We start from the raw sequence: 20370 nt of genomic DNA, 5'->3' as shown, positions 1-20370 counted from the left end.
AAAATGTAACACATTATGCAAAATTTGGAATGAGAAGGGAAATGGAAATACAATTTTAAAGAGAAAAAGGAATGATACAAAGTTTGTAAAAAAAAAAAGAAAAAAAAAAGTCTGTTCATATATATTTTTAAGTGGGTGATAAGTGGGTATCAAATTGATGCACAATTTATTTTGAGATGGAGTCTTGCTCTATCGCCCAGGCTAGAGGTGCAGTGGCGAGGTCTCGGCTCATTGTGAGCACCATTTAGATTCAGTTGGACACATTTAAAAGATTGACATAGCTGCTATTTAAATGTCAATATTTAAAATACATTATAACTACTTAAACTTAAAAAAAATTAGCTATCAATTTAAAAATGTATGAGGATGTGGTTTTTCAAAATTCTTTTAGTGAGTATATATACTTAAAAGGTTTGAAAACCAATGACCTAGATCCTTGTAAAATCTGTCTAATTAGCTGTTTCTCTACTATTAGCCTCTCCTTAATACAATGTCCCCTCTACGTCGGTAGTTCTCAAAGCTTTTGATCTCAGGCTTCCCTGTACACTCTTAAAAATTACTGAGGTTGCCAAAAAACTTTTGTTTCTGTGAGTTATATCTACCAGTATTTACCATATTAAATATTAAAGCTAATAAAATATAAAAGTGTTTATTAATTTATCTAAAAACCATTACCTGTTAACATAAATAATGTGTTTTATGAAAAATAACTATTTCCAAAATAAACTTTGATAAGAGTCACATTGTTTTATATTTTTGCAAGTTTCTTTAATGTTTGGTTAAATAGAAAACATATCTTGTTGCCTCTGGAAGACTATACTTATGAAAAAATGAGTGAAAAGAGCAAATAACATCCATTATTATGAAAATACTTTTTACTTCACAGACATCCTAAAAGGGAGTCCCAGAGGTCCCCACACTTTCAGAACTGCTGTTCTATAATAAAAGTAGAGCTATCTTTCTAAAATGTGAATCTCACCATGTTATTCCACTGGATAAAGCCTCTGATTTCCCACCTTACACACTGTCTACTAAAGAACGTCTGAACTCATTAACGTGGTCTACTGGGTTTGTGGTAGTCCATGTACACTGCTATAACAGAGTACCTGACAATGGATAATTTATAAACAAATTTATTTCTCACACTTCTGGAGGTTGGGAGTCCATGATAAAGGTGCTGGCAGGTTCAGGTGTGTGGTGAGGGCTGCTCTCTGCTTCCAAGGGGAGCCTTGTTGCCGCATCTTTCAGAGGAGAGGAACGCCGTGTCCTCACATGGACGAAAGTAGAGGTCAAGAGGGGCCAAATGCTGCATGAAGCCTCTTATAAGGGCCTTAATCCCATTCATGAGGGAGAGGCCAACTCAACCAATCATTGAAATGTCATCTTAGTTATCTTACATAAACCTTCAGCTGAATTACTTGTACTGTTATGTTTTCCCATTACCTTAATTATTGTACTTACACACTACATTGCAATGATTTGATTATACATTTGATTTTTCCTAATTATGAGCTCTTAAAGGGAAGGGGCTATGGGTAGTGGACCTGTCAGTTGAATTTGCCTATCACATCAAACTTTTCTTTTTAGTTCAGCCTTCCAACTAAGGGACAGTCCTTCTTTTCTGATGCGAATCCTATCTTCATATCCCTAGCTCCCTGTATAGTATTTGGAGCACAGTAGAGTCTTAATATGTATTAGCTTGTATTCGTTAAGTATACCCAAATCTCTGGATCTTCATATACAAATATTTCTTGATTGTCAGCTAATTTTAACCTCTTTAATTTTTCATTCTGAAAACAATAAAAAGAATTAAATTCATGTATCACTGGAGATATGGCCAAAAGAGATGATTATTTTTAGATGAGTCTTACTTTTTAGTTTCACTCATACTCTAAAAATAATTAGATGAAGGCAGTTCTAATGATTATGAGGACATTCCTCCAGAAGTATTTTTAATATTATGAAAAAATCTCAAACCTACACAAATTAGAGAACAATTAATGCCAGATTAAAGCATTATCATGGTTAGGAAGGCTTACAAGCATGAACTCTGGGATCAGACTTTTTGGGTTTGAATCCCAGTCCAATGATTTACTAGTCATGCCACCTTGGGTAAGCTATTCAGTTCTCCATGCTTAAAATAGAGATAATAATCATACATGTTCTCCAAGGGTTGTTATGAGGATTAAATGAGATTATCCATAAAATACATTGAGCCCAATGTAAGCCTACAATACATGTTCAGTTTTTTTTTGTTTTTTTTTTTTTTAAATTATACTTTAAGTTCTGGGATACATGTGCAGAATGTGCACGTTTGTTAACATAGGTATACACATGCCATGGTGGTTTGCTGCACCCATCAACCACATTAGGTATTTCTCTTAATGCTATCCCTCCCCTAGACCCCCACCCCTGGACAGGCCCTGGTGTGTGATATTCCCCTCCCTGTGTCCATGTGTTCTCACTGTTCAACTCCCACTTATGAGAACAAGAGGTGTATGGTTTTCTGTTCCTGTGTTAGTTTGCTGAGAATGATGGTTTCCAGCGTCATCCATGTCCCTGCAAAGGACATGAACTCATCCTTTTTTATGGCTGTATAGTATTCCATGGTGTATATGTGCCACAATTTTCTTTATCCAGTCTATCATTGATAGGCATTTGGGTTGGTTCCAAGTCTTTGCTATTGTGAGTAGTGCCACAATAAACATACATATGCGTGTATCTTTATAGTAGAATGATTTATAATCCTTTGGGTATATACCCAGTAATGGAATTGCTGGGTCAAATGGTATTTCTAACTCTTGATCCTTGAGGAATTGCCACACTATCTTCCACAATGGTTGAACTAATTTACACTCCCATCAACAATGTAAAAGCATTCCTATTTTTCCACATCCTCTCGAGCATCTGTTGTTTCCTGTTTAATGATCACCATTCTAACTGGCATGAGATGGTAACTCATTGTGGTTTTGATTTGCATTTCTCTGATGACCAGTGATGATGAGCTTTTTTTCATGTTTGTTGGCCACATAAATGTCTTCTTTTGAGAAGTGTCTGTTCATATCCTTCACCCATTTTTTGATGGGGTTGTTTTTTTCTTGTAAATTTGTTTGAGTTCTTTGTAGATTCTGGGTATTAGCCCTTTGTCAGATGGATAGATTGCAAAAATTTTCTCCCATTCTGTAGGTAGCCTGTTCACTCTGATCATAGTTTCTTTTACTATGTAGAAGCTCTTTAGTTTAATTAGATCCCATCTGTCTATTTTGGCTTTTGTTGCCATTGCCTTTGGTGTTTTAGTCATGAAGTATTTGTCCATGCCTATGTCCTGAATGGTATTGCTTAGGTTTTCTTCTAGGGTTTTTATGTTTGTTTGTTTGTTTGTTTGTTTCTGAGCAGGCACTGTTTATTGGGGGTGGCCTCCTGGGGTCGTTGCAACAGTGGACAGAAGGTCAGCTCTTCCTACCAACAGTGGCCAGCTCTTCCTACCACACAGCTGGACAAAGCCCTAGTGGGGAGGAAGGCAGGAGGACCTTTAATGGGATTTACAGACACCAGCTTCTTGACGGTCTGTGAGCCAGTCACCATCTCATGGACCACAGGGCAGATGAACTCATTTTTCTGTTCCCATTCGGCCCTGGTCACCTCCAGGCAGCTGAAGACTAAGAAGCCAGAGCCCTTGGTTTTGCAGGGCTGCGTCATGCTGTGCCAGGCGTCTGGGAGCTGCACCTTGTTGTGCAGCAACTGCACCAAGATGTCCTTGGGCTAGAAGTTCTGGATCAGGCAGGTGAGGGTGCGCTTGTCTGGGTTCCTCGGCTCTTCTAGCATTGCAAACCCGTAGACCTCTGGGGGAGCACAACGGTCGCTGATCTTGGTCATGGACTGCACAAGGGCCCTGGGCAGGTGGAGGTGGGTCACCCTGCACTGGTAGGTCTCCCCCTCGATCCAGTCTCTGGTGCCCACCAGCAGAGTGGACGTGATGATGAACGTGCCACTGCACTGCTTCTCTTGCCTTAGGAGGACCTGGGCCACGGACTTCCCACTGGCCTGGGACCAGGTCAGCTTCACGGTCCCCTTGCTAGGTGCCAGGTCCACCACCAGACAGGTGATTGTGGGCAACTTGCGGATGAACAGGTAGAAGGGGCTGGGCTAGCTCAGGTAGGCACTCACCCCTTGCGGGTTGGAATCTGCATGCTTCTTGGCACTGTCCTCAAAGGCATTACCTTGATAGGTGACCTGGCAGGTGTAGGTGTGGTTGGGCAGCCAAAGCTTCTGGGTGAGGGTGAGCTTGCTTTGTGTGGAGGCCAGCTCGCCCTCCAGCATGGGAGAGGCAATAGAGCAGTTCACATCCACAACCTGCCCATCCTCCAGCCAGGTGATGGCACCTGGGGTGTACCCGGAAATGAGGCACAGGAAATGGATGGTCGGGGGGAAGTGTCCACTGCCATCACAGGACTGTAAGATCTTCATGGTGGGCAGGGCGAAGTCCCTAGAGTAGACGCTGAAGGTACTGACCTGGTCTGCAGACCACAGAGTGTGTACCACGCTACAGGTGAACATTTGCTTGGTCCATGCACCTGAGGTGGTCAGATGGCTGGTGGTGGCGTAGTGGCCAGAGGGTGTGAGGGTGGTGGCTGGGAAGGTCACAGCACTCCTGTTGAGGTAGCCTGTGTCCTAGGTCACAGTCACCGGCTTCAGGAACTAGCCTGTGGCCAGGCAGCCCAGGGTCATGGAGGTGGCATCGGAGGCAATGTCTTTGCAGGAGGGGAACAAGGGGAAGACAGATGGGCCCTGTCTGGAGGCAGGACAGTGAAGGTCAGCTGAGACTGGCCTACCAGGGGAGTAGCCCTCTGAAGTCCTCTAGGCCAATCTGGTCCAGCCTGGCCCAGGTCAGTCCAGCTTTTTTTTTTTTTTTTCCTTGATAACTAATGTTCTTTTCATTTTCCTTAAATTATGCCTAGGCACAATTTGCTGCTGGCTTTTGAAGAATAAGCCAAGTTTTCACAGCATCTCCCTCAAGTGATATGTTATGATGTCTCCACATTTTATAGTTAAGGCATTTTTTTTCTTTTCTGACAAACTGTATGTTCTGTTACTTGCTTTCAGATTTTGTTTACTGAAAAAAAAAAAAAGCTCCTGTCAGCCCAGACAACAGGGCTAAGACGCAGTTTCAGGATCCATGGGGCAGGTCACAGGGTGACATGGTGACTGAGATTTGGGGGCAAGGGGAGCAAGGCCAGTGGGAGGTGAGCCAGGGTCCCAGGGAGCTCCTGGACCCAGAGTCACCTTCCTTGCCCCCATCACTCCGAGCCTAATCAGGTCGATGTTGGCTCAATGCTGAGAACAGTTGTGTGAGGTGGGGATGTGGATGAAGCCCAGGGCCTCCAGTAGGCGTTCTGGGCCCAGCCCACCGGGCTGAGGGCCAGTGGCTTGTCCCACAGAGGCGTACCTTTCACATGTGCCCGGTGGGGTTGTGGGCTTTGCTCAGGCCCAGGTGCGCAGCTGAAAGCACCATCTGGGGGTCTCCGAACACGCCCGACACCTCACCATTTCAAACAGGCTGTTTTGGATTCACGTTCTGCTCTCGCACTTGCTGCTCCAAGTTCAGCATGACCGAGAGGGCCTCGTGCAGGATAAGCAGTTTGGTCTGGGGCTTCTCGCTGTTGAGTCCAGTTGCTACATGTGCCCCCAGCTCCTTAAGAGGCCTCTCAAGGGACCCGCAGTTGCTCCCTGGCGTTATTGGCCACCTGGCGCTCCTTCTCGTGCTCGGCCTTCTGCTCTCGGGGGAGAAGGTCATCTTTGTCCTCGTCCTCGTCTGGGCTGGTCCGGACCTGGGGGTCCTTCAGCTCCTTCTCCTCGAGTGGTCAGCCGCCGATGTATTCTCCTCATCCTCCTCCTCTGGCTTGATTTCGCCAGTGGCCTGCTTGCCCTAGCCCACTGTAGGAGTTGGGAGGCCAAGAGAGGTCGGGGAGGGCGCCTGGCTAGCTGGAGAGGGCCATGTGGATGTGCATGAGGCTGGCGCTGCCCACAGGGCCGTCCTCAGGGTGTCAGCCTCTGACCAGGCCTGCGTGCTGCCCCCACTAGCAGCATAGGGCCGGCGAAGCCTAAGCCAGCGCCCTGTGGCCGGGCAGCAGCATAGGCCCGTTGCCGGCCGTGCCCACGGTGTGGCTGCAGAGCACGTGGATGGCCTTGTTCAGGTGGTCTTCTGTCTTACTCTGCACGCCATGGAAATCCCCGTCGTAGCTGGGTGATAAGGCACCGGGGACTCCTGTTCCGGGCCAGTGCGACGTCCCTCCCAGACCCTGGGGGTAGCCCACAGCAGTGGAGGAGCTGGACGAGAAGCTATTGCTTGAGTGATCCGGGGAGTAGATTGAGGACATGCCTGCCTGAGGGCGTCCCCGGAGCTGCCAGCTGTGGTCCCTCGTGAGCCCAGGAATATGTTGGCCCCGCTGACAGGTGGCCTGTGGCTGGAGACGCTCCAGCTCCAGGGGGCCAAGGAGAAGGTGGATGCAGCTGGGAGACCACCGTTCACCTCTGCTCTGTGCAGCTGGTAGCCCATGCGCTCGTGCTGGTGCAGGCCACCAAATGTGCTGCTGCCTCTGCCACTGCCCACAGGGCAGCTGCTGGGCGGGAGAGGCGGGGGGGATGAGCCCCCACCCAGCATGGGGCCAAAGCCCGCCTGACCCGGGCAACTCCAGACCTCGGCTGAGGGGCTGAGGGGTGTATGCTGCCTGCCATCTGCCATGTAGAAGGGGGCGGGATAGGCCCTGCTGGGGGTCTTGGCGGACAGGTAGGCGGCGGCATCCCTACCTTAGTCCTCACCTGAGCTGGGCAGGTACACCGAGGATGGAAGACAGGCAGGACCTTCTGGACCTTTGTGGACTGCGTGTCCAGGCCGCCGTCCGCCTCTCTCCGCCGGAGCTGCCGGCGTAGGAGGGGTAGTACTGGGAGGTCGCCTTCATGCCCGAAGGGAACAGGGGTCCGGGGCTGCTGAGGGCCAGCTCGCCCGGCAGGAAGCCAGCCTGAGTCAGGCCGCCCACGCCTGCATCTCTCCCAAAGGAGGCTTAGCCGTCCGGCAAGAGAGTCACAGTCTCAGGAATGTGGATGAAGAGAGGCTGCTATGCGACTCAGCAAGGTGAGCGCCTTCGCTGAAGGTCCAGCTGGGGTCAAAGGAGGAGCTGTTCTGATCGCCACTGCCCCAGGAGCCTGAGCTGGGCCGGTCCTCAAGACCTGAACCTCTGAATTGCGACCCGGCCAGGGAGGCGGGCCGGCCCTTCCCGTTGGCGACGGGCAGCGGGAACATCATGCTGAAGTCCAGGAGGTTACTGAGCTTCTTGTCCGTGTCCACGGACGCCATCCTCTGCGGCTGGTTCATTCTCTTGGGGCCAGGGCGGGCACCTCAGACCTGGAAACCCTGCTGGGCAGGGCAGCATGAAGCGTCTCCCCCTGCCCCCAGAAAAAGGGGCTTTGCAGCAGGGCCCCCAAGCGTCGCGCGTGGGCGGCGGCGGCAGCCCGGGCGTGGCCCAGGCCCTTCCCACCCCCGCGTGGCCAGTCCTCGGAGCAAAAAAAAATAACACGGGTACTATAGTCAGCTGTTAAGGAGGTGGCAGTAAGAGTAATAGAAGGGGTTCAGGCGTTGGTTGGTATATGACAGTATTTGCAGTTTCGATAATAAGGTCTTTGAAAGCCTGTGAGGAAAGGCATACCTGTAAGTGCAAGGCTATCAATAATAACGGAAGAGGAAGTGAAGGGTAAAGTCTTGAATAGTCCTATTTTTTAATATCTTGTTCATCATTGAGATTGTGGATGATGGAGCCTGAGCATATAAATAATATAGCTTTAAAAAAGGCATGGGTGCAGATGTGAAGGAATGCTAGGTGTGGCTGATTAATGCCAGTTGTGACTATCATAAGGCCCAGCTGACTTGAGGTGGAGAATGCTATGGCTTTTTAAATATCACTTTATGTTAGAGCACAGATTGCTGTAAATAAGGTGGTAATAGCCCCTAGAGATAATGTAAAGGTTTGGGTTCAGAGGTTATTTTCTATTAAAGGGTAGAAGCGGATGAGTAGGAAAATTCCTGCTACAACTATAGTGCTGGAGTGGAGCAGGGCTGAGACTGGGGCTGGGCCTTTTATGGCGGATGGAAGTCAGGGATGGAGGCCGAATTTAGCTGACTTTCCTGCTTCTGCTAAAAGAAGGTGAATTAATGGAAGGGTAGATTAGAGGTAGGGTTTAGAATGAATGCTTGTTGAATCTCTCATGTGTGGGAGGAAAAGAGGAATCATACTATAGCTAAATAAAGCCAGTATCACCCATGCGATTGTGCAGGACTGCTTGGAGAGCTGCTGTATTAGCATCTGCTCGGCCGTATAATCAGCCAGTTAATAAGAAAGACATGATTCCTACACCTTCTCATCCAATAAAAGAGTTGAAAGAAGTTGTTGGCGGTAACCAGAATATTGTAATGAGGAAAATATCTAAAAAACTGATTAATGTTAGGGTCTGAGTTTATATATCATATTGAGAATTCTACAATAGATCAGGTAACAAATAGTGCTACTGGGATAAATATTATGGAGAAGTAGTCTAAAGCTTAGTGAGACTTTGGATTGTCATTCAATGTCAGTCTGAGATAATGACTTCTTCGTCTGTATATATAAACGTTGTTGGGATGAGGCTAATAGTGAAGGCGCATGTGATGGCTATTTTTACGTAATTTGGGTATGAATCTTTTTTGCAGGGGCTGACTAAGGTAATAATAATTGGTGTGTTTAAGGGGATTAGGGCAATTATAGTAATGGAAAAATACATATTTGTTACTTTTATTTGGAATTGCACCAATGTTTTTGATTCCTAAGACCAATGGATGACTCCAATCCTTTAAAAGTTAAGAAAGCCATGTTGTTAGGCATGGGAGCATGAGTTAGCAGTTCTTGCATACTTTCTCAGTAGATAAGAAGTTGCAGGCTTCTATTATTAGATCCACAATTTAATGGTTTGGTTAAACTATAGCTACAGCATGTAAAGCCCATAAGAATTTTAGGATTTAGGATAATAGAAGAATAGGTGTAACATGTATAAATATTAATGTATTTTCTCATGTAAAGGAAGGTTTAATACTGTTAATGTAATATGTAAGTGTCCCTTGTTGTGTCGTGATTGGTATACATAGGGAGTAGAGGGCTGTAATTAGCATATTAAGTCCTGTAAGCATAATAGTGATGTTTGATCAGGAGAATGAAGCCATGATCACAGACTTCCTCTGCTAGATTTAATGGTAGTGGTAAGGCAAGGTTAGTGAGATTTGCCAGAAGTCATCATGAGGCTATCAGTGGAAGTAGTATTTGAAGGCCTCGGGTAAGTAATATGATTCCACTGTGGACTGGCTCATAGTTGGAATTTGCTAGGCAGAATAACAGGGATGAAGTGACTCCATGGGTAATCATAAGGGTGACTGCACCTGTAAAACTTCAAGGGGTTTGGATGAGGAGAGCTATGATGACAAGTGGTATATGGCTTATGGAGGAGTAGGCAATAAGTGATTTTAGATCGGTTTGTTGTAGACAAATAGAGCTTGTCATAACTATCCCTCATAGGGACAGTATGAGGAAGGGGTAGGCTATATATTCTGTTAGGGAGCTGAGGATAAGGGTAAGCCGTGTTATACCGCAACCGCCTAGTTTTAGGAGTACTGCTGCAAGTACTATTGAGCCGGCAATAGGGGCTTCTACATGGGCTTTAGGAAGTCACAGGTGAAGTCCGTATAGAGTTACTTTGACTATAAAGGCCATAATACATGCTAGTCATATAAGATTATTGGATCAGGAGGTCAATAGTTCTTGGTCAGTAAATATCATTACTAGCATATTTAGTGAACCTGAAGTATTTAAAGTGGTAGACAAGTGTAACAAGTAGAGGAAGGGACCCTACCAGTGTGTAAAATAGGAAATATGAGCTTGCATTGAGGCGTTCTGGTTGGTTCCCTCAGCAGGTAATAATAATTAGGGTAGCAATTAGTGTGGCTTCAAAGAAAATATAAAATATAATTAGTTCTGTGGCTGTGAATGCTATAATTTAAAAAAAATCTGTAGGGAAATCAATATAGAAATATAGAGCTTTTTTCGTGGGGGTAATTCACTGAACAGATAATATTGGTTTGCTAGGATTCTAAGAGCTGTTAGAATTAGGAGGGGTAACATTAGCAGATCAGAAGAGAAAACTAGTGAGAAGTTGGATGAGTAATTGTTGAATTGGTTACAAACAATAGGGTGATGAGGCTGATGAGTAGGCTGTGGATGGTCATGTTAATTCAGATTTTATAATTTTTAGAGAATCATATTAGTGGTAACAGTATAATTGTTGGAATAATTTTTAGCATTAAGGTAAATACAGATTTTGTGCATAATCTAGGCCGTATGTGTTGGACACTGACACTAATAAGGCAAGGCCCACTGCGGTTTCACAGGCAGCAAATACTAGGAGGATAATGGGTATTATAGATGCTAGAGTAAAATGCATATTTAAAGTTATAAGGGTAATTATGATAAATATTGACAGTATTATGCCTTCTAGGCATATAGGGATGATATTAGGTGGGATTCATAGATTAATATTCCCAGTAGTGATATGGTATATGCTAATATTGATGTAAATAGAGGGCATTTGGCAAATATGGTTTATCATAATCTAATGAGTCGAAATCATTTGTTTTGACTTAAACTATTTACCAATTCAATCTAACCCTTTTTGAGTTCATTTGTAATTAAGCCTAGGATTAAAATGATAACTAGTATAAGGCCTGTGGTGATTATTAGTATTAGGTAATTTGTTTGAACAGCTCATGGCAGGGGTAGTAGTAGAGCGATTTCTAAGTCGAAGAGGAGAAATATGATGGCTACCAGGAAGAATTTTATGGAAAAGGGGAGGCGGTTGGAGGTTATTGGGTCAAATCTGCCTTCATAGGGACTGGATTTATCTATATAAATATTAAGTTGTGGAAGTCAAAATGTAATTATTATTACTAGTAGGGTCAGTAAGGTGTTGGTTACTAAGGCTAGTGTCAGGTTAATCTGTTTCAGATATTATCGAAACTAGTTGATTGAAAGTCAATGGTGCTGTTTATACTAAAAGAGTAGGATCCTCATCAGTAGATAGAGACGTATAAGAATAGTCACACTACATCTATGAAGTGCCAATATCAGGCAGTGGCTTCAAAGCCAAAGTGGTGGTTGGATGTAAAGTTTATTTATATATATATATTAAATAAAATACTGTAAGTTCTAGGGTACATGTGCACAATGTGCAGGTTTGTTACATAGATATACATGTGCCATGTTGATTTGCTGCACCCATTAACTCATTTACATTATGTTTTTCTCCTAATGCTATACCTCCCCCTGGCCCCATTCCACGACAGGCCCCTTTGTGTGATATTCCCTGCCATGTGTCCAAGTATTCTCATTGTTCAATTCCCACCTATGAGTGAGAACATGAAGTGTTGGGTTTTCTGTCCTTATGATAGTTTGCTGAGAATGATGGTTTCCAGCTTCATCAATGTCCCTGCAAAGGACATGAACTCACCCTTTTTATGGCTGCATAGTATTCCATGGTATTTTTGTTCCACATTTTCTTATCCAGTCTATCACTGATGGATATTTGGGTTGGTTCCAAGTTTCTGCTATTGTGAATAGTGCTGCAATAAACATACATGTGCATATGTCTTTATAGCAGCATGATTTATAATCCTTCGGGTGTATACACAATAATGGGATCGCTGGGTCAGATGGTATTTCTAGTTCTAGATCCTTGAGGAATCACCACACTGTCTTCCACAATGGTTGAACTAGTTTACACTCCCACCAACAGTGTAACGTGTTCCTATTTCTCCATATCCTCTCCAGCATCTGTTGTTTCCTGCCTTTTTAATGATCACCATTCTAACTGGTGTGAGATGGTATCTCACTGTGGTTTTGATTTCCATTTCTCTGATAACCAGTGGTGATGAGCATTTTTTTCATGTGTCTGTTGGCTGCATAAATGTCTTCTTCTGAGAAGTATCTGTTCATATCCTTTGCTCACTTTTTGATGGGGTTTTTCTCTTGTAAATTTGTTTAAGTTCTTTGTAGATTTTGGATATTAGCCCTTTGTCTGATGGGTAGATTGCAAACATTTTCTCCCATTCTGTAGGTTGCCTATTCACTCTGATGGTAGTTTCTTTTGCTGTGCAGACGCTCTTTAGTTTAATTAGATCCCATCTGTCTATTTTGGCTTTTGTTGCCATTGTTTTTGGTGTTTTAGTCATGAAATCCTTGCCTATACCTATGTCCTGAATGGTATTGCCTAGGTTTTCTTCTGGGGTTTTTATGGTTTTAGGTCTAACATTTAAGTCTTTAATCCATCTTGAATTAATTTTTGTATAAGGAGTAAGGAAGGGATCCAGTTTCAGCTTTCTACCTATGGCTAGCCAGTTTTCCCAGCATCGTTTATTAAATAGGGAATCCTTTCCCCATTGCCTGTTTTTGTCAGGTTTGTCAAAGATCAGATGGTTGTAGATGTGTGGTGTTATTCCTGAGGCCTCTGTTCCGTTCCATTGGTCTATCTCTCTGCTTGGGTAGCAGTACCACGCTGTTTTGGTTACTGTAACCTTGTAGTATAGTTTGCCTCCAGCTCTGTTCTTTTGGCTTAGGATTGTCTTGGCAATGTGGGCTCTTTTTTGGTTCCATATGAACTTTAAAGTAGTGTTTTTCAAATTCTGTGAAGAAAGTCATTGGTAGTTTGATAGGGATGGCACTGAATCTATAAATTACATTGGGCAGTATGGCTATTTTGACGATATTGATTATTCCTATCCATGAGCATCGAATGTTCTTCCATTTGTTTGTGTCCTCTTTTATTTCATTGAGCAGTGGTTTGTAGTTCTCCTTGAAGAGGTCCTTCACATCCCTTGTAAGTTGGATTCGTAGGTATTTTATTCTCTTTGTAGCAATTGTTAATGGAAGTTCACTCGTGATTTGGCTCTCTGTTTGTCTGTTATTGGTGTATAGGAATGCCTGTGACTTTTGCACATTGATTTTGTATCCTGAGACTTTGCTGAAGTTGCTTATTAGTTTAAGGAGATTTTGGACTGAGGTGATGGAGTTTTCTAAATACACAGTCATGTCATCTGCAAACAGGGACAATTTTACTTCCTCTTTTCCTAATTGAATACCCTTTATTTCTTTCTCTTGCCTGCTTGCCCTGGACAGAACTTCCAACACTACATTGAATAGGAGTGGTGAGAGAGGACATCCCTGTCTTGTGCCAGTTTTCAAAGGGAATGCTTCCAGTTTTTGCCCATTCAGTATGATATTGGTTGTGAGTTTGTCATAAACAGTTCTCATTATTTTGAGATACGTTGCATCAGTACCTAGTTTATTGAGAGTTTTTAGCATGAAGGGCTGTAGAATTTTGTCAAAGGCCTTTTGTGCATCTATTGAGATAATCATGTTGTTTTTGTCATTGGTTCTGTTTATGTGATGGATTACATTCATTGATTTGCGAATGATCAACCAGCCTTGTATCCTAGGGATGAAGCCAACTTGATCGTGGTTGATGAGCTTTCGGATATGCTGCTGGATTTGGTTTGCCAGTATTTTATTGAGGATTTTTGCATCGATGCTCATCAGGGATATTGGTCTAAAATTCTCTCTTTTTGTTGTGTGTCTGCCAGGCTTTGGTATCAGGATGATGCTGGCCTCATAAAATGAGTTAGGGAGGATTTTCTCTTTTTCCATTGATTGGAATAGTTTCAGAGGGAATGGTACCAGCTCCTCTTTGTACCTCTAGTAGAATTCGGCTGTGAATCCATCTGGTCCTGGACTTTTTTTGGGTGGCAGGCTATTAATTACTGCATCAATTTCAGAAGTTGTTACTGGTCTAGTCAGGGATTTGACTTCTTCCTGGTTTAGTCTTGGAAGGGTGTATGTGTCCAGGAATTTATCCATTTATTCTGGATTTTCTAGTTTATTTGCATAGAGGTGTTTATAGTATTCTCTGATGGTAGTTTGTATTTCTGTGGAATCAGTGGTGATATCCCCGTTACCATTTTTTATTTAGTCTATTTGATTCTTCTCTCTTTTCTTCTTTATTAGTCTTGCTAGCAGTGTATTATTTTGTTGATCTTTTCCAAAAACCAGCTCCTGGATTCACTGATTTTTTGAAGGGTTTTTGTGCCTCTATCTCCTTCAGTTCTGCTTTGATCTTAGTTATTTCTTGCCTTCTGCTAGCTTTTGAATGTGTTTGCTCTTGCTTCTCTAGTTCTTTTAATTGTGATGTTAGGATGTCAATTTTAGATCTTTCCTGCTTTCTCTTGTGGGCATTTAGTGCTATAAATTTCCCTCTACACACTGCTTTAAATGTGTCCCAGAGATTCTGGTGTGTTGTGTCTTTGCTCTCATTGATTTCAAAGAACATCTTTATATCTGCCTTCATTTCTTATTTACCCAGTAGTCATTCAGGAGCAGGTTGTTCAATTTCCATGAAGTTGTGCAGTTTTGAGTGAGTTTCTTAGTCCTGAGTTCTAGTTTGATTGCACTGTGGTCTGAGGGACAGTTTGTTGTGATTTCTGTTCTTTTACATTTGGTGAGAAGTGCTTTACTTCCAATTATGTGGTCGATTTTGGAATAAGTGCAATGTGGTGCTGAGAAGAATGTATATTCTGTTGATTTGGGGTGGAGGGTTCTGTAGATGTCTATTAGGTTCACTTGGTGCAGAGCTGAGTTCAAGTCCTGGATATCCTTGTTAACCTTCTGTCTCATTGATCTGTCTAATATTGACAGAGAGGTGTTAAAGTCTCCCATTATTATTGTGTGGGAGTCTAAGTCTCTTTGTAGGTCTTTAAGGACTTGCTTTATGAATCTGGGTGCTCCTGTATTGGAAGCATATACATTTAGGATAGTTAGCTCTTCTTGCTCAACTGATCCTTTTACCATTATGTAATGGCCTTGTCTCTTTTGATCTTTGTTGGTTTAAAGTCTGTTTTATCAGAGACTAGGATTGCAACCTTTGCTTTTTTTGCTTTCCATATGCTTGGTAGATCTTCCTCCATCCCTTTATTTTGAGCCTGTGTGTGTCTCTGCACATGAGATGTGTCTCCTGAATACAGCACACTGGTGGGTCTTGACTCTTTATCCAATTTGCCTGTCTGTGTCTTTCAATTTGGGCAGTCAGTCCATTTACATTTAAGGTTAATATTGTTATGTGTGAAGTTGATCCTGTCTTTATGATGTTATCTGTTTATTTTGCCCATTAATTGATGCAGTTTCTTCCTAGCATCGATGGTCTTTACAATTTGGCATGTTTTTGCAGTGGCTAGTACTGGTTGGTCCTTTCCATGTTTAATGCTTCCTTCAGGAGCTCCTGTAAGGCAGGCCTGGTAGTGACAAAATATCTCAGCATTTGCTTGTCTGTAAAGGATTTTGTTTCTCCTTCACTTATGAAGCTTAGCTTGGCTGGATATGAGATTCTGATTATTGAAAATTCTATTTGATGGTTGGAAATTCTTTAAGAATGTTGAATATTGGCCCTCCCTCTCTTCTGACTTGTAGAGTTTCTGCTGAGAGATCCGCTGTTAGTCTGACGGGCTTTCCTTTGTGGGTAACCCGACCTTTCTCACTGGCTGCCCTTAACATTTTTTCCTTCATTTCAACCGTGGTGAATCTGACAATTATATGTCTTGGGGTTGCTCTTCTCGAGGAGTATCTTTGTGGTGGTCTCTGTATTTCCTGAATTTGAATATTGGCCTGCCTTGCTAGGTTGGGGAAGTTCTCCTGGATAATATCCTGCAGTGTTTTCCAACTTGGTTCCATTCTCCCCATCACTTTCAGGTACACCAGTCAAATGTAGATTTGGTCTTTTCACATAGTCCCATATTTCTTGTAGGCTTTGTTCATTTCTTTATACTCTCTTTTCTCTAAACTTCTCCTCTCACTTTATTTCATTAATTTGATCTTCAATCACAGATACCCTTTCTTCCACTTGATCAAGTCAGCTATTGAAGTTTGTGCATGTGTCACGTAGTTCTCGTGCCATGGTTTTCAGCTCCATCAGGCCATTTAAGGTCTTCTCTACACTGTTTATTCTAGTTAGCCATTCGTCTAATCATTTTTCAAGGTTTTTAGCTTCCTTGCGATGGGTTTGAACATCCTCCTTTAGCTTGGAGAAGTTTGTTATTACCGACCTTCTGAAGCCTACTTTTGTCAGCTCGTCAAAGTCATTCCCTGTCCAGCTTTGTTCTGTTGCTGGCAAGGAGCTGCGATCATTTGGAGGACAAAAGGCCCTCTGGTTTTTAGAATTTTCAGCTTTTCTGCTCTGGTTTTTCCCCATCTTTGTGGTTTTATCTACTTTTGGTCATTGGTGCTGGCAACCTACAGATGGGGTTTTGGTGTGGATGTCTTTTTTGTTGATGTTGATGCTATTCCTTTCTGTTAGTTTTCCTTCTAACAGTCAGGTCCCTCAGCTGCAGGTCTGTTGGAGTTTGCTGGAGGTCCACTCCAGATCCTGTTTGCCTGGGTAACAGCAGTGGAGGCTGCAGAACAGCAAATATTGCAGAACAGCCAATATTGCTGGCTGATCCTTCCTCTGAAAGCTTCATCCCAGAGAGGCACACACCTGTATGAGGTGTCAGTCGGCCCCTACCAGGAAGTGTCTCCCAGTTAGGCTATACAAGCATCAGGGACCCACTTTAGGAGGCAGTCTGTCCATTCTCAGAGATCAAATACCATGCTGGGAGAACCACTGCTCTCTTCAGAGCTGTCAGACAGGGACATTTAAGTCTGCAGAAGTTTCTGCTGCCTTTTTTTCAGCTATGCCCTGTCCCCAGAGGTGGGGTCTACAAAGGCAGCAGGCCTTGCAGAGCTGTGGTGGGCTCCACCCAGTTCGAACTTCCCTGGCCACTTTGTTTACCTACTCAAGCCTCAGCAATGGCAGATGCCCCTCCCCCTGCCAGGCTGCTGCCTCGAGGGTCAATCTCAGACTGCTGCACTAGCAGTGAGCAAGGCTCCATGGGCATAGGACCTGCGAAGCCAGGCATGGGATATAATCTCCTGGTGTGCCGTTTGCTAAGACCGTTGGAAAAGCACAGTATTTGGGCGAGAGTGTCCCGATTTTCCAGGTACAGTCTGTCATGGCTTCTCTTGGCTAGGAAAGGGAAATCCCCCAGCCCCTTGTGCTTCCCAGATGAGGTGATGTCCTGCCCTGCTTCAGCTCGCCCTCCGTGGGCTGCACCCACTGTCCAACCAGTCCCAATGAGATGAACCAGGTACCTCAGTTGGAAATGCAGAAATCACCGTCTTCTGTATCGATCATGCTGGGAGCTGTAGACCGGAGCTCTTCCTCGGCCATCTCGTAAAGTGATATTTTAATTGGTGGAGGAAGCAGATAGTGAGAAATGTTGATCCAGTAATAACATGAAATCCATGAAAGCCTGTGGCTAAAAAGATTGTTGAGCCGTAGATCCCATCAGAGATAGTAAAAGCGGCCTCAAAGTATTCTGAGATTTGTAGGAGGGTGAAGTAAATACCTAAGGTAATTCTGATGGATAGTGCTAGAATTATTTGCTTTCGATTACCTTCTATCAGGCTGTGATGAGCCCAAGTAACTGAAACTCCTGATGCAAGTAATACAGATGTATTCAAGAGGGGTACTTCTAAGGGGTTGAGGGGAAAAATGCCTGTTGGGGGTCACTGTCCTCCTAATTCTGGCATTAGGGCTAGACCAGAGTGATAGAATGCCCAGAAGAAACCAGCAAAGAAGAAACTTCTGAGATAATAAATAGAATTATTCCATATTGGAGGCCTTTTTGGACAACTGTTATATGGTGGCCTTGAAATTTACTTTCTCGGATAATATTACATCATCATTGGTATACAGTTAGTGTGTTGATTAATAAGCCTAGGGTTAAAAGAGTAGTAGAATTAAAATGAAATCACATGGCCAGGCCAGATGTTGTTAGTAGAGCTGAGAGAGCTTCTGTTAGTGGTCAGGGGCTGGGTTTGACCATATGGCAAGCATGTGTTTGGTAGGTCATTATGTGTTGTCATATAGATAAAGGCTTACTAGTAGTGTGAAGACATGAGCCTAAATAAGGTCTACGGCGAATTCGAGAATAGTCAGTAGGATTAGAATAATGAAAGCAACTGAAGCTGTGAGAAAACTACTAGTTAATAGTACTAGTGTGGCTCCTGCAATTAAATGTGTTGCTAGATGACCAGCTGTAATGTTGGCTATTAATCGCACAGCTAATGCTATTGGTTGAATAAATAGGCTAATGGTTTCAATGATTACTAATATAGTGATAAGTGGCATAGGTGTGCCTTGTGGTAAAAAGTGAGCCAAGGAGGTTTTCATTTTAAAGCGGAAGCCTGTAATTACTGCGCCTGCTCACAAGGGGATTGCTAAACCTAGGTTTATTGATAATTGGATACTTGGTGTAAATGAATGGGGTAGAAGCCCAAGGAGGTTCGTTGAGGCAGTGAAGATAATTAGGGATATTATTATAAGGGATCAGGTTCGTCCTTTAATGTTATAGGTAATTATTAATCTGTTTTAGTGCAGGTTGGATTAATTATTGTTGAATAGAAAATAATCGGTTACTAATTTGATGACTGGAGGTTGGAAACAGTGGGAAATAGAATGATTAATACTACTGCGAGTAGGCCTAGAATTGTAGGGGTAGCAAAAGAGGTGAATAGATTTTGTTCATTTTAATTCTCAGGGAGCCTTGTGTTTTTGTTTTGATTATTTTTGGTGTAGGGATAATATAAGTGTAATTTAATTTTAACTGAATAATGGAGAATAAAGTTATGATTATTGACAGGATAATAATGGATCATGTGGAAGTATCTAGTTGAGGCATTCACTGCAGAAAGGTGTAGACCCCCTCAATCTTTAACTTAAAAGGTTAATATTGAATAGCTTTACAGTGATATTACAATGTGGATGTGGATCAGGTGTTGAAATATTTTAAGGGGATTAGTTCTACGACATTAATATAAAACTGGTTAGATTCACAAATTTCTGAGCACTGTCCATAGTAAAGACCTGGTCATGTAGTGGTTAAGGTAGTTTGATTTAAGCGTCTGGGGATTGCATCTGTTTTGAGGCCTAATGAGGGGATACGAGTGCAGGATGTTTTCAGACAGGATTAACGTATGGATGGGTATTTCTGCTGGGAGAATTGTTCGGTTATCAACTTCGACTCCTCAAAGTTCTCCTGGCTTTAAGTCTGGTGTTGGGGTTATATAAGAACTGAAGCTTAGGCCAGGTGCCGTGGCTCATGCCTGTAATCCCAGCACTTTGGGAGGCCGAGGCAGTCGGATCACGAGGTCAGGAGATGGAGACCATCCTGGCTAACACGGTGAAATCCCGTCTCTACTAAAAATACAAAAAAATTAGCCAGGCGTGGTGGTGGGTGCCTGTAGTCCCAGCTACTCAGAGGGCTGAGGCAGGAGAATGGTGTGAACCCGGGAGGCAGAGCCTGCAGTGAACCGAAATCACGCCACTGCACTCCAGCCTGGGTGACAGAGCAAGACTCCATCTCAAAAAAAGAAATAAAAAGAATTGAAGCTTAATTCTTCACAGTCTATATATTCATAGCTTCAATATCATTGATGACCAATGGCTTTGACGGTAAGAGAAGGATTATTAACTTCATCTGTTTTATATAGAATACGTAGGGATGGAAAGGCTTAAAATTAAGACAATGGCAGGTAAAATAGTTCCGACGGTCTCGATTTCTTGGGCATCTGTGGTGCTAATATGAGTTAATTTTGTTGTATTAGAGAAATAATATATAGAACCAGGGAACTAATTAGGAAAATAATTATAAGAACGTGGTCATGGAAAGTGAGTGGTTCTTTTATGATAGGGGATGTAGCATCTTGAAGGCCTAATTGAACTGGATGAGCCATTAAGACATATAGGATTTAGCCTATAACTTAACTTTGACAAAGTTATGTAATGAGTTTACTAATATCTTATCGAGAAAGTCATAGTGGTTATTGATTGGCTTGAAACCAGTTTCTGAAGGTTCAATTCCTTCCTTTTTCATTTAAAGATTTAATGTAGGTTGGCTCTTCGAATGTGTGGTAAGATGGTGGACAGCCGTAAAGTCACTCTAAATTAGTAGATGGTTGTTCAGTTGTTATAGTTTTTCTTTTAGAAACAAAGGCTTCTCAGATTATAAAAATTGTTAGCATAACTGCTGTTAATGAGATAAATGAGCCTAAGAATGAGATAATATTTCATGCAGTATACGCATCAGGATGATGGGAATAATGTTAAGGCATACTGGATAGGCCAAGGAAGTGCTGTGGGGAAAAGGTTAAATTAACA

General features: G+C 43.1%; 2 protein-coding genes and 1 pseudogene across 5 annotated transcripts in view; all 3 read right to left on the bottom strand.

Annotated features, from left to right (window-relative positions):
- The window catches only part of LOC105491847 (Janus kinase 2), a 162034-nt gene that overhangs the window by 16398 nt on the left and 125266 nt on the right, over positions 1-20370 (bottom strand). The gene's annotated exons all lie outside the window — the stretch shown is intronic.
- On the bottom strand, positions 3460-5298 carry LOC139358268 (immunoglobulin heavy constant epsilon-like; annotated as a pseudogene).
- LOC105491844 (transcription factor 3) lies at positions 4853-7372 on the bottom strand. The gene is given in 8 exon segments (XM_071077760.1): positions 4853-5711; positions 5713-5857; positions 5860-5915; positions 5917-6376; positions 6379-6852; positions 6855-6917; positions 6920-7063; positions 7066-7372. Coding segments are annotated over 8 exon segments (1911 nt in total). The 3' UTR covers positions 4853-5449.

Source organism: Macaca nemestrina, chromosome 14 (assembly GCF_043159975.1).
Source record: "Macaca nemestrina isolate mMacNem1 chromosome 14, mMacNem.hap1, whole genome shotgun sequence".
NCBI lineage: Eukaryota > Metazoa > Chordata > Mammalia > Primates > Cercopithecidae > Macaca > Macaca nemestrina.
This window is presented reverse-complemented; position numbering and strand designations above follow the sequence as displayed.